Source organism: Rhinolophus hipposideros (genome assembly GCF_964194185.1).
Source record: "Rhinolophus hipposideros genome assembly, chromosome: 8".
In the NCBI taxonomy this organism is placed as follows: domain Eukaryota; kingdom Metazoa; phylum Chordata; class Mammalia; order Chiroptera; family Rhinolophidae; genus Rhinolophus; species Rhinolophus hipposideros.
Window position 1 is genome coordinate 49601824 of NC_138054.1, and position 23782 is coordinate 49625605.

General features: G+C 43.4%; 1 protein-coding gene across 1 annotated transcript; it reads right to left on the reverse strand.

Annotated features, from left to right (window-relative positions):
• Positions 1-22113: 22113 nt before the first annotated feature.
• FOXD3 (forkhead box D3) lies at positions 22114-23559 on the reverse strand (the record flags this gene model as incomplete). Its single annotated transcript, XM_081056649.1, has 1 exon — positions 22114-23559. One exon carries the CDS (start codon positions 23557-23559, stop codon positions 22114-22116), a length of 1446 nt encoding a protein of 481 aa, XP_080912775.1.
• Positions 23560-23782: the final 223 nt, after the last annotated feature.

The window sequence follows — 23782 nt, forward strand, 5'->3', positions numbered from 1 at the left end:
TTCTAATAATACACGTTCATATTTTTATGTCTAGACACAAATAAGACATAATATAAATCTATAAAGGTCCACAGATATAATTTGGTGTGGAAGTCTAAGTTCTATAAAAATCATAAGATTTTAAAACTCTGTTTTTAAAAGTTATTAAAATATAGCATGGTGCTTATAGCTTTACAGATAAAAAGAGTTCTTTAATGTGGCAATGTAATATATTCATTGGTTCATGGTCCCCAAACCTCCAAGGAGTGTAACAAATCTACATCTCTCTCAGCTCAGGGTTTAGAATTTAAATTTAAATATACGATATGTGATATAACTTAGCCCAACATATTTTGAAGAATTATAAACATCTATAATTTCCAATAATGAGTAACACTGTTGGGTCAATGTTTAAGTAGATTTGTAAAGCCAATGTGATAATACAAATGCTACTTTATTACTTTATCTCCAGTATCTTTCACAACTCAGTGGATTGTCACACTCTATTATGTGGCACACAGATCCATTGGCTAGAGCTATCATGGTACTTGTCTAAAACGGTCTTTGAAAATGAAAATTTGGGCTAAATATAAAGGAGGAAACCTGCCAGGAAGAACTATTCAAACCAAAAAGTCTCCCTGAGGAAAATGATAAGAACTCCATTTTAAAATCATATAAATCAAGATGGTAGGAGGTTCCAACTTATAAATTTTACAGTAAATACATCAAGATTTAAAGTCAAATTTTTAAATAATTTTTTATTTACAGTAAAGAATGAAAGTCCATAGCAGAGAAACAGGGTAAGTTACAAAATAATGCCTTTGCTTCCTACTTGGCTTTTTGCTTTTACTCACCAATCTTTTTTTTTTTTTTAAAGATTACCAAACTAAAATCAAGCACTGACGAGAGGGGTGGGACACAAAATAAAAAATATGCTTTATCACCATTTTGTTTTACAGTGAGTTGGGGTTTGGTTTTAATGGGAAAGGAGATGGCAGATACTGTCAACACTCTCTGCCTCTAGGAACATGGACTTAAAAATCTAAATGAGATACCACATATGCCCAATAACAGTAGCTACTACATGTCACCTGAGTGATTCTCATAAAATGAAGGAAAGAACTTAGATGCTTTGATGGGGTGAAGGAAAATAATCCTTCCTGGATATGCAGTGAAGACAGGTTTGGGGGAAAAAAACTCTATCTATAAAAAGTTATTTTCTATAATTGATTGAGTGAGTTTTCTAGAGTTAAGAGCTGGACTGAACAGAAGTAAACTGTTATTGAATCCATAGTGGTCAGTTAAGCAGGAGAAATAACCTCTAGGTGCCCTTTCTCCTCCAGGATTTCTTTCAGGATCTAGAGATGACAGGGAGGGGAGGAAAGCATCTTCTCCCTTCAATTATGGTACCCAAATCTGCAACCCAAGAATGTATGATAAGGAGAAATTCAAAAATTAAAAAATAGAAGTGTCTTTCAAAACCCTTACCCAAAGCTGTGGTGGAGTATCATCGTGTTTACTTTTCAAATACTGGAGCTCTTGTTCTTTATAATTGTTCTTGGGAAAGATTGGAACTATAGCATTACCCTAGGTATACATGTGAGCTGATTGTGAGGGTGGGGCCAGAAACTACTAAATTCTATTCAAATAAATAAAAGGGGCTGCAAAAGGAAAGTGTGAACAGTCATTCTCTAAAACAGACCCCAGGGAAATGCAATTACAATGTATCAGGTACCCTGCATTTTCCTCTCCAAAGAATTCTATAGAATATTAAAAAAAATAAAAAAAAATTCTACAGAACATTGTGGTTTAAATAAAACGCCCCAAAGCTGGTATCCAAGTTACAGGAAGTCCTAATGTGACTCCTTGGTTTGTTCTCTGTTGGAAGCTTTCTGTCTGTCTGTACTTCTCTTCCCAAGTGAATGTTCCCTAGGGGCATCAGGGAAGTGGATAAACCTTTCTCTGGAGGCTCCTTTTCTGAAATACTCAGGTCTTTTAAGCCATTTCACAGAAAGGGATTTAATTACATTCTGAGTTGCTTTTTTTCTGGTCCTTCCTTAGTGATACTAACTTAATGGAAATCCCCAAGTAGAGATTTTTCTTGAGTCCTGAGATCTAAAGCATCTATATGAAATTTTGGAAAACCTTGTGTTCTCAATCAAGTTCTCTACTTTCTCATCATGCCTATCTTACATTAGATTAATAAAGTTTTGGTAGTTGTTTAAATAGATTAAATGTCACACTTTAAATAGAAAGTGAAGGTTCTACCTAACTGACCTATTTTTCATCTGTGATTTAGAAAAAGGCAAGATTAGCATGGATATTGCATTTTCAAGGACCTCACCACTATTAAATAGACTGTTAAGTGCATTTTATGGCTGAAGAGTCTGTTCCCAGTTCAGTCTACAAGACGTGCTAAGTTCATCTCTACCTGCTACATTGAACATTCACTGACTAAAATACTTTCTGTGGATGTAATACCTATGCTCTGTATCTTTTAAGTACATAACTCTAAATATTTTAGGACTAGTAAAATGTAACTAAATAAAAGTCCCAAGAATATGTGTTGTCCCTTAAGAAAAATACAGTGTTCATATTTATCCAGTGGTATATATCCTGTGCTCTATTAGTACCTGCATATCATAAGGTGACCAGATGCTGAAAAAATAACATAGGCACTCATAAAATGATATTTCAAGTCTTATTTAAACCAAAAAGAGCAACAGTAGCTGGTTAAAACTCCATCTTCGTATTAACTCATCCTGTCCTCAGGCTTTCAAGGCTCTGACAGGAGCAGTTTATAGGCCTGTGTTCTAAAGAACAGAACAGGTATTTTACCATTTATTCTCATTGCAATTTGGGCCAACTTCAACATTTATTGTTGTTTTTTTAAGGACATCTTTTTATAAAGATGGTTTTTTAACACCAAAGGAAAGGTCAGTGAATGAACCTGAGCTATATGTTTAACTTAAAAATTAAATATACTTACATAAATCAAGAAATCATTTTTCTGCATCTCCCTCTCTTTCATCAGAGGTATAATCTATTGTACCGTACTGTACTTTTTGGGTTAGCAAACCCAAAAAGAAGTAAGTCTGTTAAAGGAAAATTCTTTTAGTGGGACTACTTACATGTATTTGATCACTTGGTATGCCGGAACTTTGCCTTTAATGCAGACCTTATCTGATCCAGATCCATGCACAGTAGTAATTAAAAAGGATTCTTTAATTCAGAACTATATGTACCAAAAGATCCCCTTCGGTGTAGAAAAAAGACCATCTCTTCTGAGGATTCCCAATAGCCCAGACATGTGTCCTAAGCATTTAAGCCTTTTAAATTCCCCAACTTTAATTTTCTGTGAACAAATTCTACTAACCACTCTAACTATAGAAAAAAAATCTCCTTAGGTTCTTCTTCCTTTCTGCCACAAATAAGGATATAGCCTTTCCCCCTCTGCCCTGTCAGCATTACTACAATCATTCTTCTACATTCTCATTCCACTTTGCTAATACCGCCCTATCGCATCTAATTGTTTCTCCTTGTGTCGTAGTTAGTTATATTCACGTTTGCTTGCAACTAGATGTTAAACTTCTTAATAAGAGAGTGAATGCCTTATCCTTTTCTGTATTCTTTACAATTTTCAGCACCATATTTTGAACCAGTGGATTCACAACAAATATTTGCTGAATTGATTTAAAAATTAATCAACCAATCAATTAATATCAAGATTATGTTTATTATAGACTAAGTAGAGTTGTTGTTAGAGAGCTCCTAAATTCCCAGTATTTCCAAATACCAAAAAGGATAATTTGAATACACTTACAGTACATTTGGTTTTAAAAATATCCCAAAAGAAAAAACCTCCTAGACCCATCTGAACATTTTATAAAGCAATTTTAACTAAGTTATTTATGACTTGGTAAATTTTTTATTCCACAGACACACTAAGCCTAGGTTTCTTTTTTTAAAAAAATGGAGCACTGAGACTAGATATATCAGATAATTCAAATCCCCGTTTTACTTTTCTCAGAATTGCTTAGATTCTTTCATTACTCTTTTCCTTTGCTTGATTGAGATGTAACCTTTAAAGTTCTTAACTACAGGGGCAGTAAAGCTACAAAATCAAGTCCTCTTGATCCAAGATCACTAATCAGCTTTGTCTGCGAAAGGAAATCCTACTGTGGAATTAAGAGCACAAGACTAGAAGTCCAAAGACCTGGTTCTAATCCTGCTGCTACTACTACGACCTGACTGTGTCACTTTCTCTAAAACACTTTACCTTCTGACCTCAGCTTCCTTACTGACAAAACTAGAGGGGTTTACACTATGATCTCCGAAGTCCTACCAATTTTTAAAATCCAATAAATGTATTACAAATAGCATTAATACTTACTTTTTAATTAAGTAGACTTTTATTGGAAAGACGTAACGTATGCAAGTGGTCGATTAAAAATGGCCACACATTCTTTGCAGCTCTTCCAAGTAAGAGGTGGAGTCTATTTCCTGAGTCCTTGGATCTGGGCTGCCCTGTGACTTTCTTTGACTAACAGAATGCGGCAGAAGTGTTGTTGTGTGAGTTCCTCCAGAGTCTAGGCCTCAGGAGGCCTTGCAGCTTCAGTTCTCACTCTCTTTGAACACAGACAGGCTTCATATCAAGAAGCTGAGGTTCACCTGCTGGAGACAGAGGGCTCAGACGACAGCCAGGGTCAGCAGCCAGACACTAAAGTGATCTTAGATCATCCAGCTCTTGTCCAGTCACCAGACGACTGCAGCCACATGACCAAGAGAAGACCAGGAGAACTGCCAGGCTAAGCCCAGCCCTAATTGCGACCCTTAGAATTTATGACCAAATAAAATAGCTGTTTAGCCACTAAGTTTGGAGGAGATTTGTTAGAAAGCAATAAATAATTGGCATAATACATCTGGTTAAAAAAATATAAAAAACAAACAAGCAAAATTATGTCTTCTTTCCTCTCAAAACCTCAGTCCCCATCCTCAGAGACGAGAGCCCCCAGTGGCCTTGGAGCATTCCATTATATAAATATAGCATAATTTATTTAACCAGGCCCCTTGCGGTGGACACTTAGACAGTTTCTGCTTTTTTGTTATTTACAAACATTGATGCAGTGATCATCTTTGCACATAGACATCTATGCACATCTGTGAGTATATCTACAGGAGGTGGGGATGAGCCTCAAGCATGGTGCTTCCCCACCCCACTCACATCTGTGGAGAGTCCACTCCCAAAACAAACTTCTACCCAGTGGGCACAATTAGCCAGGCAGTCCTACGGGTCGGCTAATGCCAGTGACAGTGACCCCTACTGAAGGCAACTTAGTTTTTAACTTTCATCTCCCTGCCAAAGGCCCTTTTTGCTGTGCTCGGTGCTGTGTGTTCCTCCTGGTACACTACAGCAGGCTGCTGCTCTTTTGCCGAAAGCTACTGTTGCCATATTCTTGGCCCAGACATCTACCCAAACTTTCTGACTATGATCACCAGTCTCCTGCTGCTTCTCACAGAGGAAAGCCTGGCCCTGGTAAGAGCTACCACACAGGTGAGCGTTGATAATAATTAATAATAATAATAATAATAATAACAATGCCTATCTTTTTCTGCATTATATCCCTAATAGTATACTCTCTTCTGTTTCCCCTCCACTCCAGCTCACCCTCTTTTATTTTCTTTTTTCGTTGTTTTTTTTGTTTTTTTTTTTTTAGATTTTATTGGGGAAGGGGAACAGGACTTTATTGGGGAATAGTGTGTACTTCCAGGACTTTTTTCCAAGTCAAGTTGTTGTCCTTTCAATCTTAGTTGCGGAGGGTGCTGTTCAGCTTCAAGTTGTTGTCCTTTCAGTCTTAGTTGTGGAGGGCGCAGCTCAGCTCCAGGTCCAGTTGCTGTTGTTAGTTGCTAGTTGCAGGGGGCACAGCCCACCATCCCTTGCCAGAGTCGAACCGGCAACCTTGTGGTTGAGAGGACGCACTCCAACCAACTGAGCCGGCAGCTCAGCTCAAGGTGCCATGTTCAATCTTAGTTGCAGGGGGCAGAGCCCACATCCCTTGTGGGACTCGAGGAATTGAACTGGCAACCTTGTGGTTGAGAGCCCACTGGCCCATGTGGGAATCGAACTGGCAGCCTTCGGAGTTAGGAGCATGGAGCTCTAACAGCCTGAGCCACTGGGCCGGCCCCTGTTTTTTTGTTTTTTTGTGTGTGTGTGTATGTTTTTTTTGGTGTTCCTTCCAGGTTATAATTTTGTTAGTTTCAGATGTACAAAACAATGTAATAGACATTTATCATTTATATCCCTCGCACAGTGATAACCCGCGCCCCCCCCATCTAATACCCCTCTGACATCACACATAGCCATTACATTTCCACTCACCCTCTTTTGTACTCTCCAGCTTCCATTCTGTGTAATTGTCCAGCTTTCACTCCTTACAGTTTGGGAGCAGGCTTGACCCTCTCCACAAATGCCTGACGGGAGGAGCAGACCTCCAGGGAACACAAGTCTCCTAGACTCTGGTTTGAGACACACACCAGCACTACCCTCCCAAAGTCTCTCAAATGCTCCTTTTAGAAAAGGATGTGCAGTCTAACTTGCCCCAAATACCTGAACCCCCAATCATGAGAAGCCTAGTTTCTGGGGTATGCAAACACTCTGCCTCAGGCATGACAGGACCAAGACTTTCCCATGGAACTTTCTCCCAGACAAAAGGCACCTTTAGTTGCACACTCCTGTTCTACACCTCAGCCATGAACCCTCTTATGTTCATTAATGATGAATGGAACCTGTCTACAAAACAAATGAAATGAAAGTGAGATCATTTCCTGCCCTCCCTTGCAGCTAAAAGAGTCCCTTGTGTCAAAGTTCTGGTGAATGATATGTAGGGGAAAATCAACTGGTAGGGCCCCTGCGAAAGTTTGTTTTCTTGACAAAAAGAATAGATGCAGCATGTGCTGCTATTCTAACCTATCTCCCTTCTTCCAGCTTTAAGTATAAAAGTAATACCTGGAGCTCTGGCTGCCATCTTGCAACCCTGGGTGATGTATTAGTTTCCTATTGCCATATTACCCCAAACTTAGTGGCTTAAAGAACAAATTTATTATAATAAAGGTCAGAACTTTTCCAGCTTTGAAGGTCTGCCTCATTTATAGCCGCTTCTGCTTCAAAACCAGCAACATCATATCTTCACATCTCTGTTTCTATGACCCCTGCTTCTGTCAACGCATTTCCTTCTCTGACTCTAAGCCTCCTTCCTCCCTCTGATAAGGATGCTGTGATTACATTATGCCCACCTGGATAAATCAGGGTAATCTCCCCATCTCAAGAACCTCAACTTAAAAACAAACAAAATCCTCAACTAAATCATGTCTACAAAATCCCTTTTGCCATGTGAGGTAATATATTCATAGGTCCTGAGATTTGGATGTGAATCTCTTTGAGGGGCCTTTATTCTCTCTACCAAAATAATGTACATAATGCCCCAAAGCTGAGGATGGTGAAACAGAATCACGGGAAGAGCCCAAATACTTGATGACATTATATTGTCACAGTACCACCCCTGGATTGCCTGCCTCTACATAATTAAATGTCTTTATTGCTTAAGTCACCGTCAATCAGGTTTTCCTTTCCTTGCAGCTGAACACATTCTAACTGGTACATTGCTTTCATCGTGCAAGGTTTAACGTGTTGGATTAAGTGCTACGGTGTTTGGAAAAGTGCTTTGTTTGCTTCAGTCACGTTGAATTCTCTGAAAGCACGACACTGTTTTGTCCTTGAGCCCTCGTTTTTCCTTCCTACACCCTTTCCTTTCTACTCTCTCTCACACGCACCAACTCCTATGCCAATCCCACTCACCTGGCTAACTCATACTCAGTATTTCGATCTTTTCTTAGCTGTCTCTCCCTGCCTGTCTAGCAGTCTTCCTTGACCTACCTGCTCACCAAAATTCTGGTTGGGTATCCTGCCTTGGTGTTTCCGTGGCAGCCTTTTTCCCATTTGCAAGGTCCTCCAAGACAGAGACTGTTTGCCTTACTTTTGGCTAGATCCACATGCTAACGGACATCATTAGGAATCAGTCTCCCTCCATCCCTCAGGTCTGCTTTGCTTCCTGTTGGCTTTATTTCTGGGTGTATTCTTCCCACATGGAATAAGAAGGCCACCAGTAGCTTCAGGGTTACCTTTTACCAACTTGGCAACTTAGATGGAAAGAGAGTATCTCTCTTCTTTAGGTCCAGAAAAAGACCTGGCCTGACTCTCATTGGCCTAAATTGGGCCAAGACTGGGCCACATCCCAATTTGTGGAACAGAGAGATATGGGGTCAGCACCACCAGAACCATGAGAAGGGAGAATGAGGGAAGTTTTACAAAGGAAACCTGAGGGGCTGGATGTGGGGCAGCCAAAAACAAACCACTGAAAACCACTGGAGAGGTAATACAGAGTTTTCTTTTCTTGAGCACTTACTATGTTGCAGACACCAGGCTAAGCAATTGTTATTCGTTCAAGAAAACAGTTCCTGAGCACCTATTACACCTAAGCATGAGAACAAGACAGATATGGTCCTTGTTCTTCAAGTTTGGAGGGAGTTTACAAGTATTACCTCGTATAATCCTCTCAACAGACATATTAAGTATGTATTTCATTTAACCTAATAGAGTAAAAACAATAAAATGGCAGCATAGAATGCTTAAGTAAATTGCTCAAAGGCACATGGTAGTGGATGGCAGAGCTGGAATCCAAGGTTTGTCTGAGAGGCCTAGTCCTAATCTAATACACACCCTGCAAGTGTGGATGACAGATAAGGTGAAGGGAGATAGCATTGCCTCTAGTGTCCTATAGAGCCTGGTCTACTTGAGGGAATGCTAAGGACCCAGACAAGATACTCCAATCAAGTTAAAATGAATATCAAGGGCAAGTAGAGAAGTACATACACGAAAGAAGGAAGACGGACCCATGTGGCTTGCAGGAATGAAGGGGAACATGGTGTCCAATTGTGTATTTCATTTCATGTTTTAGCATAAGCGAGTCCTCAGCTGCCCCCTTCGCTCCTTTCCTCACCCTCTATAATCAATAAGTCATAGAATCCAAGAGCTGGAAGAGAATTTAGAGAGCATCTAGTCAAAACCTCTTCATAATCCAGATGGCAGCTAGGACTCCCTGCCTCTTAAGACCTAGTGAAATTGACTCAAACTCTCACTCCACCTCCTGTGGAAAATCCAGTGCCCTCCCCAACATCGCTGGAAAGACCTAGGGGCTTAGTCTCAATGGCAGTTGCTTCTGGCTCCAACTACTTTGTCTTGTAAGTTCTTAGTCTTTGCTCTATATTGTCGCTTCTCCTTCATCTCAGCCCTGTTACCAATTCAAACATGTAACTCAACCCAATTATACAAAAGAAATATATGTTAATCTCCTACACCTCATTTTATACTGAGAAAACTGAGGCATGAAGAGGTTAAAAGACTTGCCCCAAATCACTCAGTGGATGAGGGGCAGGGCTGGACCAAGAAGTCAGATCTGTTTTCTACTTGTCGTTCTGCTCAGTCGTCGGGTGCCTTCGTGTAAGCGGGATGGGGTAAGAAAGCTTGGGCGACTGTGCCCATTTGTGGGCAAATAAAAGATTGTATTGAAGAATACAACAACTATTCACTGGAAGCACAGTTCTCTGCTTTCAAATCCCCAAATCCATCCAGAGGAACATTTACCCCTCCTCTGGGAATCAGCCTGGCTTCGGACGGGCTCCAGATACCCTCATCAGTTTCTCCCTGGTGGCTTCTCCTCTCCCTACCCAAGGCTAGGAGACTTTATAGAATTTGGCCAAGTGAGACTCTTCATTGGTTGTTCCAAAATCAATTGTTAACGACATCAACTTTTCCCCAAATACTTAGGCTTTTGACAGGCAAAGAGCCCAATTTCTTTCAAAAAGCCTTCCTTCCCAAAGTATTCTTTTTGCCATGAACTTCAAAAGGTCTGTTGTAAAACTTGAAAGCTAAACAGAGATTTTTTTCCACTATGAATTTCTGCTATAACAAATAATAACAGCTAGTATACATTATATTTTATAATAATGGTACTACCTCATGGGATTTTGGTGAGAATTAAATGACTTCATAGGTATTAATTGCCTAACGCCAGTTAGTACTCTACAAGTGTTTGCTGCCCAAGCTCTGTTGTAAGCACTTTACAGGCATTCCCACAACAACTCCATGAGGTAGGTACTATTATTATCCTCTGGTTACAGATGAGGCCACTAAATAACAGTAAGGTTACACAGGTCACATCGCGGGTAAATGGCAGGGCTGGATTTCAAGTCCTGATCCTCTTCAGCATGCCACACTGCTTCTGCCTCTGAGAGGAAGTAAAGGAGTTGCAGGAAATTCCAAGGAGAGAAGCAAAGGGTGGCATTTCAAAACATCACTGCAACACTCTGCTTTGAATTGCATCAGAAAAGTAAGATGAAATGGATAGATCAAAGGATGGATAGCTGGATCAAATATGTAATAGAGCAAGTGTACTAAAGTATTAATAGTAGATTGGTGAGTATGCAAGTGTTGGTTGCAAAATTCTTTCAGTTTTTCTGTATGAAATGTCTCATAATAAAATGTTGAACACTGTCTCCCAAATATTACTGCAACATAGTCGCACCCTAAGGAGTGCCATTCAGGTGATTCTGTGATTCTACTTTTAAAAATGATTTTGCCCTATTCAGCACCCCATTACATATGACAGCACATATTTAATTGCTAACTTGTATAGCATAGGCAAAATGCTATGGGATTCTTAAATAAGAATGATTACAGTGGACTGAACTAAAAAACTCATGGAAGAAGTATAAAAGTCTCCCCAAAGAATGTCACTGTGAGTCCCTTTCCTATTGATAGTTGCAAGTAGAGAAAAGGGGAGAAAAAAGACTAAATTACTATACTTAGCACAGTAGAAGTTTCCTGTGCTGATAGTCAGTGAATCGACATTTTTAAGGAGTGCAGTTAGGAGCTGAATTCAAATTATTTGCAAATATTTAGATTGTATCCTTGAGTGATTAGTATTAACATAAGAAAAGCTAACATTTGTTGACTACTTATTATATACTCAAGACTACTTTAAACACTTTACATGTATTGATTCATTTAATCTTCTTAGCAGGTCTACAAAGGTAGGTCCTATTATTGTCCCCATTTTACAAATATGGTAACTAAAACGCAGAGAATTTAAGTAACTTACATAAGGTAACACAGCTGATAAGGGACACAGCCAGAATTTGAAATTAGACAATCTCCTTTCCACAAAAATACTGTTAACCATTCTTTTATACTGCCTCTTGTCAGAGTTTTAAGTAGTTAATTCATAACCCTTTTCTTTCTCATCTAAATTTAGAACCAATTAAGAGTAGACACAGGAGTCAGATATAAGAAATATTAGCTTTATGGCTAATGAAAGCCAAATTAAATGATGTACACCCAATAGCTGCTGAACTAGTCAGACTTACCTATCCAGTCCCAGGCAGCAATAAACAGTTGCAGACCTCAACCACAAGTACAGATCATGTTCTCCTAATGTCATGGCATGGCAGAGGCTTAAAACCAAAATACCTCCTCTCTGCAAGAAGGCAGGTCCAGAACATGCCCCATTTCTTCTTCCAGACTCACCAATCGGATAAATCATCCTCTCTCTCTCTCTCAGGGGAGAGGAAGTAGAAGAGAAAGGTTCACAAGTCCTCCAATGAAAATTCCTCCCCATAGAAACATGTTGGGTAGAAAAAAAGTATTTTCTCACCTAGCACTTTTTAGTTATTAAATTCAGCTGTATAAGAAAAAAAATGACTACACACACACACACACAGATACACATACACACACACATAATGTGAAGGCTTCCCAGAAAGCATATATAATATTTAAAACTGACATAACCCTAGGAGAGCCTAGAGGATAGAAATCTAAGAGGAAGAACGCCTCCCAAAGCAGTATCTGATTGAGATAATCCACTTAAAGCACTAAACACATTTCCTGACATGTGGTAAGTGGTCAATTAATCTTCTTAGCTCCTATCCTTATTACTATTGTTGTGATTATTGTTCTGTACTCAGCTACAATTCACTTTTGGTGTGAAAACACAGGGTAAACCCATTTAAATGGATTCCCAGCCAAGTCTTGTCCAGAGGACAGAAACATTCTACATTTTATAATACCATGAAGTTTTGTAAAACACTTTAACATATATTATCTCATTTGATTCCAAGAACAACTCTGGTAAGGCAGATGTTAATGGGAATTGCTTTTTTTTTTTTTTTTTTGAGTAGGGTACTGCATTTGTGCAGCAGTTAGATTCTTAAATAACATGTAAGGTAAAAAATGAAATATGATAAAAATGAGTCACAAAATCCCTTCAATTTGCCCTTACAATATACAAGCATCTATTGTTCATCTATCAGCCAGCTAGCTTTTCCTCCATTGTTGGAACTGGCCGATGCCTCTTTGGTTCAGCTCTAGATGTAATTGCTGGCTTGTAGTTAGGCACCATGTTGTACAAAAAATAAGGGCATTGTATTTAAACACCCATCCCATTTTCTACAGCAAGATGCTCACACTGTAAAAGGCATAAAGGAACTGAGAGTAATTGTGAAATAGCTAATTGGTGCCTCTTTTGCTTTATTTCCCTGTGTCTCATGCCCATTGAGTGAAATTCCGGGCAACGTTACATTTAAATGTTTTTTCAATCATTCATTCATTCATTCATTCATTCATTCATTCATTCATATTCTCTCTCTCACACACACATACTTTTAATGTGATGTTTGGTTTCATTTAAGTAAGCTAAACAAACATGTAGTGTCTCCACTAGATTATCATAATCGGAGGTTTACAGTTTCAAGTGACGTAGCCACTGTCACCAGGCAGCAAACCTCAATCGGCTGACTTCTATTCCGTCCACCTTTAACTATATATACAACATCACGTCCTCCCATTAACCAGATAGTATAACTGAGGCCTTGACATGTTCAAAATTATGTATTTACCTAGTCAGATCCAATCTAGGCAGAGAGCAACTTCTAGTGAAATCTTAGTGTAGATCTAGAAAAATGTTAAAATTAGTCCACCTAGACGAGAGCTCAGCAAAGACATGAGGCACTTGTCCTTGTTCTTGTGAAAGTGCTAGCCTATTTTAGTGACTATTGTCAAGACCTCTCATCCACAAGACTGAAAAATACCCTGAAAGGGAAGAAGTGATTTACCAAGTGGCACTACAGAGCAAATCGTTTCACATTTGTTAAGTTCTGAGAACACAAAAATGATACCTAGCTCAGATAGAAGGGATAGTGGTTTCAGCAACTTCATTTTAAAATACAAAATGTGACAACTATTGGTATACGATATCTGAGAAAAAATAAAGGTAGCCTCATGAAAATATGACTGCTATAAAATCAGCAAAACTGTAAAGTAATAATGGTCACCATTTTTGAACACTCCAAATACATTATCGTAGCAAACCTTCATATTATGACCCCCATTTTACAGCTAAGAAGACTGAGATTCCGAGTGACCAAATAACTTTGATCAAGGTCACATTTAGGAAATGGCAGAACCCGGAGTTGCCCGTAGGATGATCAGATCCAAAACCCAGGCTCTTTCCAGAATATTCCTTATCTCAAATAATGAACCCTCCCTAGCAAATTAATTTTGAAAATACAGTATAGTTGTCTCTTACACGGTAAGTTCTTAGCTTTTATAACTTAATGAATTTTTTTCTCACACTTGATCTCATTTCTGTAAGACTATTTTAAAGCAGCAGATAAATAAATGTAACTAACCCATTAAGTAAGTATATTGAACGTACTGTAGTAGAATGATGGTTCCCAGAGTAGAGGGTGGATGCACTCACCGTTTCCTGTGGGGCTTCTTCAAGTTATTCATTGGCCCTCATGGGTGCCCAATGAATTATCATAATCTGAGGTTTACAGTTTCAAGTGACTTAACCACTGTCATTTGTGGTGGTGGTAGCGGGGGTGATTCAGTCCCGTACTCTGAATTACAATATACATTATCAATATCAGAGTAAAGGAGTCATCCAACGGCTGGAGCTTTGAATGACAGATATCCTGGAATAACAGAGCAAGACAAAAGTGAAATTAAGATTTTAAAACAGAAGTGAATTTGAGGTTTTAAACAATTTCTTAAAAAGTTCTGTTGACTAAAATTTTTAAATGATGAGTTATATAATACTATAATTCCTCTTTTTCTTTCAGCTAAATTTTCAGTAGTGGTCTTTATGTGGGCAAATATAGAGTCCACCAGATAGTTCCAAGTTCAGTGTCAAGACTAGGACTAGGAATTAGTCTTGTCTTTTAATCCAACCTATTAACTCTTGCACTAGATTCTCTCCAGCAACAAGAGCAACTCTATCATACAGCTCTATCATAATTCCTGATGTATGTGGAAAGGTGATGCTGTTCAAGTACCATCAATAAAGCAGGTGTTTCACAGTGGTTGTGGATTAATTTGTGCTGATCTTGATACCACCTTGCTCTTGTAACCAACATTTACACTTGCAAAATGGTAGAATTTGAGAGATGGTTTACTGGTATAGTCTGTTAACACTGGCAAATAAAGAAGCTAACTGGGCTGTATAACGACTAGATCAATAGGTTCCACGTGAACCAGATATAAATTTGCAAAAAAAAATCATTAAGTGTATAACACTAAAAAGCATATTATCTTCATCTCAATTGGACGGCCACAGCCAAATAATCTGGGATTTTACTTCTTTTTTCTTCTTCTCTTTATTAAATAGAATCTACATGAGTATTTTTCAAGGAAGACATCCAGTTCCTAGTTTGGTGAATGATTTGGATGACTGACAGATAAGAGGTAACTTTTATGACAACGGTTACAGCAATGAAAGGGAAATTAAATGACTTAACTTTTTTAAAATGCTTTTTTTCTGGTTAAGAAAAAAAATGAAGAACATGAGATTCCAACCGCCATCCCACAAGACTTTTACCACCAGTGTAGTATGAACCCAACCCTAAGGAGGTGGTAAATAAGAAGTGTTTCCCAAGTGGGTCTCAGAGCAAGGCCCATAGACCACCTTGGAAGATGTTTACTTAATACAGAATCCTGAGGCTTTCTCAAAGCTTTAGCTTTTGCTCAGTTTTCCCCACAAAGAGTAGTTTTAATGTAGAAGCCAAATCATGGTGAATTCTTTGTGTTTCTAGATAAAGAAACCCAACAGGTGATAATATGATCACCTTTAATATTAAAATCGAAGGAAGGGACTCTCAGATTCTCTATACTTTACGAAGGCAATGAAAGAGTTCCATAAAAATAAAGACACTCTCACAAATAAAGATGCCCTCAGTGCAATGGGTTGTTTGTGAGGTAGTGATTCCTCTTCTACTGGAAGAACTGAAGCAGAGGTTAGCTGAAGGAGGTGCTTTAGAGGAGTTTTCTCCATTAGGTAGCAAGTGGAACTGACTGCTGGTATTTCAGTTTAGGAGAAGGAGTTTTCAACTAATTTCACAAGGGCAGAGAATATATTCCAGAAAACCCAATTACATTATGAACGTTAATGTGCCTTACGCTTTTTAGATCTTAAAATTATTTTTAAATTCCTTCACTTAAAAATTTACATGGTGTTTATAAAGCCATTTATTATTTGAAAAAAGGAGGGACTGAAGAAAAGAAATGGGAAGAAAATAGTCCCCCAAACTCTTGAGAAAGACCTGACTTGATCAATTAACAGCCTTCAAGATTCCTTATCCCTACTCCCATGGGTGTACCTTGTCATTTATAGGACAAGTCATTTTTGATCGTCCCTTTTGTGGCCAGCAATGTTAGGCAGTAAGGAACTCCCTGAGGCATTGATGACAACGGATCATTCATTAGTTGGTACAGTAGGCTCCAAGAAGGCACAACTAACCTGAGCTGGGAGGCTCAGGAAGGCTTCCTGGAGGAGGCACTGCCTCCCACGTGAAACTTGAGAGTAAGAGAAAATTTAGGGTTTGTTGTTACTCAGGCGCTGACAACAAGGCTCCCTGCAACCCCGGGCACGGGTCCCTTGCAGAAAAGGGTAAAGGGGAAAATGCGTTGTTGATCTTTTGGGGAAAATTGAGTGTCGCTTACCAGCTATGGAGAGGAGAGTGGAGAGATGGATGAGGAAAGGAACCAAAGCGCCTCTCTTCAGCAAGACGTTGCACTGCGTGCAGCTCCTGTTGCCGGATCCGGGAGGGAGCACTCCAAATGCCTAGTTCGCTGAAGAGGCAGCGGTCAGGGCCAGGATGGCGGAGAAGAGCACTTGCCACATTTGGCGGCCTGATGAACAGGCCCGGGTTGGGGACACTCCCGCCGGTCCGCCACCCTGGCCGCGTCTCCAGAGTCCTTGAGACTCGCCATGGCTGTGGCCTAAGTAGAGCGTAGTCAGTTTGCCCCTGGTTCCCAGAGATCCCAGGTTCACACCCAGGGATTGGTTTCACGTCGCGAGCTTCCCTAGAGCCTGCAAGTGGGGCGCCGCTGGAGAGGGCGGGGAGGAGAGTCCCCTCTGCGTCCCCCGCAGCCCCCCACCCCCCGCAGTGAGTGCCTTTTAGGGATGGGTTTCTTTCCAAATTATTCAAATTCTCTTCCCCCTTCTCTCCCTCCAGGCAGGGGGAGCTGGAGTGTCGCAGGCCAAGCCTTTGTAGTTGGCGCAAAGCTGGACCCGAGAGGGGGTTTTGGGGGTCTCCTGTGGGGACCGACTCGCGACTTCCGAGTGCTGTGGCGGGGCAGCTGTCCCGCGGGGTGAGGGGAGGTTCGGACCTGGAGTTCCCGCCTTCTATCTTCCCCTCCCAAATCACGAGGCAAGAAGGGAATCGAGCCGTCTGTCCCCGCAGAATCGCTCAGCGTTGGGCGAGTGCCAGCAGGTTGGGGGACAGCAGGCGCCCGGGGACTCGGGACCTCCCAGGAGGCTAGGTCTTCGCCCTCCCGGAGCTGAGTCCCACTCGGCCCAGCGCTTCTCTGTGTTTGTCTTTTTTCTTCTCTCCACTCCCAAACTTCCTTGTCCCACGGTTCTCTTTTTACCCTTTCCTCAAGTGGGACTTCCTTCCTAGGTAGAGAACAATTTTTCCTCCTCTGAATATTTCTATGGCTTACACGTGGGCCGCTGAGTGACCTTGGGGAAGTCACGGAACTTTCTGGGCCTATGTGAAAAGAGGGGTGGGGGATGTTTTCTAGGGCTGCTTTGATAAATATGCCTCCAAAATTCAACCCCTAAGGACTCAGGGAATAAAGGTGTTCCCTCTAGCTCCTCACCTTGCCAAGGACAGGTTGGAGCTGTGCAGGTAAGCCCAAAATCATCTGGAAAAGAAGGGTTTTTGGTACTAATTTTATATTAAAGTGGGGGAGGAACTAATTTAATTCTTATTTTAAGAAATTCTGATGTAAGACAATCATCAGAATTCTCTTCGAGAAATAAAAATATGATGATAATGCTTTCTTAAGACCCCTCGGCTCTATTTTGCAACATTTTAATTTTTGTTCTGTGCACCCGCCCTCCTTGGCTGGTTTTGCCCCCGGGGAGCAAAGAATGACTTGTACATTCGTAAGAAGGCAAGGAGAGGGCGTGGGTTAAGAGGGAGTTGGCTCTGGGTGTAACTCTGCCAACTGTTGGAAGGAAGCTAAGGGAGGGTGGTCTTTTCCGCGGGTCTGGATCTGATTACCTTTAATTCGCCCCGGTGGCCGCGGCTTGCGCTAATGGGCGTCTGTCAGCGGGGGGCTCAGGTTTCCCCACTTGCCTCGGATAGTGGAAGCAGAGGGGCAAACAGCATAATATCGCTCACCCAGAAAGAAATACGCCAGGCCTCTGGAACTGGGGGTGGCAGGTGAAGGTGGGTGGGCACCGCAGCTTCTCCGCAGGCCCAGGGCTGTGGTCAAAGGACTCGGGACCAGGAGGAGACTCCACCTTTTAAAAGCCTCTTCTGACCAGCCTCTTTTGCTCCATCCTTTTAGGTAGCAGGGAGCTGGGATAGGTTCTGCGAAGAAAAAAAAAACAAAAACGCTTTTCACACTTAAAATCGAGTTGTTCAAAACCAATCCAAACGCTGCAGATGTTTGAACAAAGTTGTTTCTCTGCCCAGGAACCCATTAAAAACAAACAACAACAAAACTCTTTATGTGTCCTTAGCTCTTCGCAGTTTATAACACATTTTTCACTGACACCAAATCACCTAATCCTGAAAGCCCAAGGAACAGGGAGGCAGACTCCTCATTCTCACTGTAGAGGCAAGGCTCAAAGATTCCAAGCAGTTTGTCCAAGGTCACCGCCAGGAAATACCTAATCCCTGACTGGGACCCCTCCACAAGGCCTTTCTCCTTCTACTGCTTCCTGTCATCTCCTCCCATGAAACAGACACATACACACAGCCGCGACTCTCCTGGGAACTCTGAAAATGCCCTGGCAACCTCCTCACCCACCCGACAGCAAAGAGGAGTCCACTCACTAATTTATGATGCAGTTCGCCACCATCACAGACACAGGTGGGGTCCAATGGACACATGGCTCTCAAACTGGTTTTCTTTCAGATCACATTCTCCTCAGGAAAGTTCATCAAAGAACCCACGTTAAAACGCCCTCCCTACCACACACATACATATAAGCCTTTCATGTTCCTGCCAAGACTCTTCCTATAAACCATGTAAAATAAATAACCACAAATATAACTCTTAATTGCTTCTAAGTCGATGTTTCCTCATCACTAAACTTTATTGCTTTCCAATCTTTAGGACAAATTCCCCTCGGGACTCTGTCCCTTCCAGGAGACAGGCCAAAGAAAGCAGCTTCCTCGAGATTCGACCTGGCTGTCCCAGGCCTGGAGGATGAGCAAGGGTGTCAACGTGCTCAGAGTCTGAGAGGCAAGGCGAGGCCTCCGAGGGCTGGGGCTGAACCCTCGGAAACAAATGGGGAAGTTTTTCCTTCTGCTCGTTGCCCCCTGCAGGCCACGTGCGCCATTGCAGCGAAAGCCCTGTATAACCCATGCAAGTATTTTGCTGGTTCACATTTTCCCGGACTCCATTCTCCATTCCCCGAGGGACTGCGTGCGGGGGACCCCACTCAGGGACTCCGCCCAGGGGATGCTCTAAGGATCACAGGCCTCAGAACTGGATTGCCTTTCTAGAAATGAGGGTCGGAGGAAATGGACACCAGTTTAAATTCCTATGTAGCCGAAAGCTAAAATCCTCCCCATTAAAATCAACCCCTTTTTGTTACAAATAAATCTGCCTAAGTGGAATAAATAACACATATTAGTCGTGTTGCCTTTAAATCTCAGTGTAAGAGGCGATGTCAGTGCCTTTCGTTGCCGGTGCCCGCATTCGGTCATATCAAATGAGTTGCCAGCCCTCCCCCAGGAAGTGCTTGCGTTCTTTATATGATATTCGCATTTTCCCTTCTGCTCTAAACCTTCGTGGTTTAGCAAGTTTAAACCAAAAAGAGCTTTTCAGAGGTGTACGATCAGGCCTATCTCCTACATATCAGCCAGGACTTTAAACAGCCGCTTGTGGGTTTAGAGTCTGGATCTGAGAGTCTCTCATCCTCCTAGAAATAAAGGAAGGGGACCATCTCTAGCCTCGTTCAAGGTTAAGAAGTGGCTGGAAGTTGCCAGCGTTTCTCTCCTCCTCTACACCCCACCGCCTAAGGCATCGTTGGAAAAAGCCCTGCGGAGCTCAAGCGGCGGCTTGTGGCTGAGTGTCAAGCTGCGGGCGCAGGCTCGGCCGGTATTGCTGCTATGCGCGGAAATATGAGCGAGTAATTTTATAAGTAACAAAGGATCAAGGATGGAATGAGGCCCCTGTTATCCAATGTCATTTAGAAGCCTTGGATCAGCAGCTTCTTGAGGCTAAAAGTGAATGCAAGAAGCCCTGCCTTTCCCTTTTCCCAGGGGTGTCAGCTATATTTAGAAATAACCTCTGTGTTTGCACAAATCATGTACCATTTGCTGTTTGTGTAAAAACCGATTAGCCAGACACAACTGTGAAACAACTTGTTACTTTTATAGCTGCAACACACAAACAAATTTAGATCCGTTTAGTTTTCCTTGTAAAAGGAGATTAGAAGGGACCCGCCCGGAGACTGTGTGGTCCATAATCTCTTCTCCGTGAAACGTTTCTGTTGGTCCTTTCGGCGGCGGTTGATTATCAGATTCTTATTTATCAAGTTGAACTAACTCACCCCCGGCATCCTGTTTTATTTTAGGACCCTGATCCAGAAGGAATGTTTACTCAGACACAATGTTTACTGATTACCCGGAAAACAGATCGGTGTTTGTGAGGAAGGGTCTTTGAAAGCGACTTAGTCCACGCTGACAGCAGAGAAATAAGGCTCGGATCCGAAGTCGGGAGGAATCTCCGCGACCAGGAGGCAAGGTGGACGCTGGCGCCAGGGTCGGTGGCGATGTTTTACAAACAGGACGTACACAGGGCCCAGCTGACAGTACTGCTACCCGCTCCAGCTTTAAAAAGCGATTTCGTATAAGTAAACGTTAACAGCTAAATGCATTACAAAATAATTAGAATTGATGCCGTTTGAGTCTATGTTGGTGGTGGTGGGAACCGGCCTCCGGCGTCTAGATGTTTCTGTTTGTACCTTAATACTTTTAAGGTTGCAACAGCTGAAATGCACATTAAAAATAATCTACGAGGACGTCGCCACATTCCTGCCCTATGATCTCGCATTTCACACCCAGTCTAAGGTATACGTATTTTTTTAAGTAAAAAAAAGGGGGGGGTTGGTCGGGGGGATGTGCACATGTTTATAAAAGGGTATTTATTAAGGCCTTCGGTTGTAGCAAGAGAAGGCATCCATAGGAATCCTTCAGAAATTAAAATTATGTTATGGATTGATTATTGCCATAGAAAAGAGGTAGCTTCTTTGAAAATAATATGAAAGAAGAAAACAACTATGTATTATCTGCCGGGTTAATATAATACAATTCCACTGCAAAATTTAAACTGCTGTAACATACATTTAGAAAGTCAACTGGGTTTATTTACCACTTCCACTTAGGTTTTCAAGTAATTTCAAAAACCTAAGATTTAAATGCTAAAATGGGGGAATGTTTGGAATTTACATTCTTTTTAAAGGACAATTGAAATGATCAAAAACTCGCATTTGGGAATTCTTCATTGTAAAAAAACTATAAATTGGTGTTTTAAAAAATTTAAGATTGTGCCAGTTGTATAGACTAAGGTTGGTTTTTTTTAATGGCAGCTTATTTTATCTACAGAAATATCTGGTCATTTAGATGTAGTGGATTGATATGAATGAGATCATTGCCCACATCCCGGTTTTATGTGAAAAACTAAAAGAAAAATATTAATACTATTTAAATTAGGCATATTCTTTACTTTCTCCAATTAAATTTTTCTTACAATCAAATTATGAATTAGCAAAGTTTGAAAAGGTCATTACTTGAAATTCCTTGAATTTCTAGGGAAGATGAAATGCAAATACCATTTTAAAATCTTGTCATTTATCAAGACACCTAAATGATACACTAGGCTGAGCATTTTAAAAATTTATTTACAAATTTGTGTACAACACGATGGAATAACATTTAGAATACCATATATATTCATTCATATATAAACAGACTTTTATAATAGAATGACACTTCTCGTCTTTTGAAAATTTTTTTTATATTTAAAATCTCCCAACGTCTCTATACATTTATTTCTCACATAAAACTGTGGAGAGTGAACCTTCAAAAAAAATGAAAGTTCAGAGCTCTAAATCTACTGAATTTGTTTTTTTCTTAAAAAAATAAAAACCCCAAAAGGAAAGTTCAGTAATTTTTATACAAATATGTACAAAGAATTTCCCTCCCATCCCCACGGTACTGCGAGCAGGCGCCGTCAGGGTACATTTTTGGAAAATTAGGTTTTCGGTTTTACCTGTACGGAAAGCTATTCCCGGCGGGCACGCAGTAAGAGTTTGCTCCCAACCTAGGTGTGCGCAAGAGGGTGGAAGCCGCGGAGGTCAGTGTTGAGGGGTCGGGGGGAGGACAGAGAGAAAAGGCAGAGTCCGGGATTGGGCAGGGGGGCCGGGACCGGGGCGGGGCGCCCAGCCAGGAAGCGCAGCGGCCGCCGAGCCCAGCGTCCCCGCCACCTGCGCGTCCCTATTGTGCGGGCCACTTGGCTTGCGCGGCGGCGGCGGCGGCGGCGGCGGCCGAGGCTGCGGGCTGCAGGAACTGTCCAGAGAGCGGCACGCTCAGAATGGGCGCGATGGTGGCCGTCGTCCGGCTCAGCGACAGTGGCTGGTGCGCGGCCATGAGCGCTGCTGATTGCACGGTACCCGGCGGCCGCAGGAAAGACTGCGCCGCGCCGCCGCTCCCGCCACCCGCGGTGCCCCCAGTTACCCCAGCGCTCCCAGCGCCCGCCGCGGAGCCCCCGGGCGCCGGGGGCCCCCCTCCAATGATGTTCTCGATGCTGAACGACGGCCGCGCGCTCGGCTCAGACTTGATGAGCGACGCCGTGGAGCCCGCAGCTCCCGCCGTGCCCGCGGCGGCCGCGGCCGCGCCCAGGCTGTTGAGCTGCAGCTGCAGGCCGGGGCCAAGCTGAGAGCCGAAGGCGGCCGCTTTGCGGCCCAGGTCACCCGAGGGCAGAAGCGGCACGGCGGGCGGCAGCACGGGTGCCACCGGCGGCAGCGCGTACGGGTACTGGAGCGCCGCCGCCGCGGCAGCCGCCGCCGCAGCCGCCGGGTGCGAGTAGGCGCCCGCTGCGGCCGCGGGGTGAAGCCCGTAGGGGCGGCCGTAGGGCCCCGCGGCGCCCGCCGCCGCCGCCAGGCTGTAGGCGCCGAAGCTCTGCATCATGAGCGCCGTCTGCTCGCGCAGGTGCTCCTGCTGGTGGCGCTTGAAGCGTTTCCGGCGCCGCAGGAAGCTGCCGTTGTCGAACATGTCCTCGGACTGCGGGTCCAGGGTCCAGTAGTTGCCCTTTCCCGGGTTGCCCGGCTCGCGGGGGATCTTGACGAAACAGTCGTTGAGCGAGAGGTTGTGGCGGATGCTGTTCTGCCAGGCGGGGAACTTCTCCCGGTAGTAGGGGAAGCGGTTGCTGATGAACTCGCAGATGCCGCTCAGGGTCAGTTTCTTCTGCGGGCTCTGCAGGATGGCCATGGTGATGAGCGCGATGTACGAGTAGGGCGGCTTCACCAGGCTGTTCTTGGGCTTGCTCGGGGCCAGGCCGCCCGCCGCACCGCCGCCCGACCCGGGCCCGCCGCCGCTCCCGCCGCCCTCCTCGCCGCCCACGCCGCCCTTGCAGCCGTCGGCCTCGGACGCACCCGCCTCCCCCCCTGGCCCGGCCCCGGCCCCGGCCGCCTCCTTGGGCAGTGCCAGGGGCTGCTGCTGCGGCGGCTGAGGCTGCCCGTGCTGGGGTGCTGCCGGCGTCACCTCGTCCGCCTCGTCCAGGCGCAGCTCTGGCGGCCCCGAAGGGCTATCGCAGCCCGCGTCGCTGTCCTTCTCCTCCAGCCCGTCGTCGCCCTCGCCCACCACATCGATGTCCACGTCCTCGGCCGTCAGCACCGTCTGGCCGGACATGTCGCTAGCGCTGCCGCCGCCGGAGAGGGTCATCCCTCCGCGGGGTTGGTGGCGGCGGCGGGGAAGGAGCAGCAGGCGATGGGGGGGGGGGTGGGAGCTGCCGCCGAGCTCAGGGGAAAGGGGCTTGGGCGCCCCCGAAAGATGTGGTACTGGGAGATGGGAAGGGGCGGTCGGTGGCTCGGGGCCCGCCCGGCGTGGCTCACACTCAGCGGCCCGGCATCGTGCGGCGGGCGCTGCGGTCCGCCCCCCGCGGCCG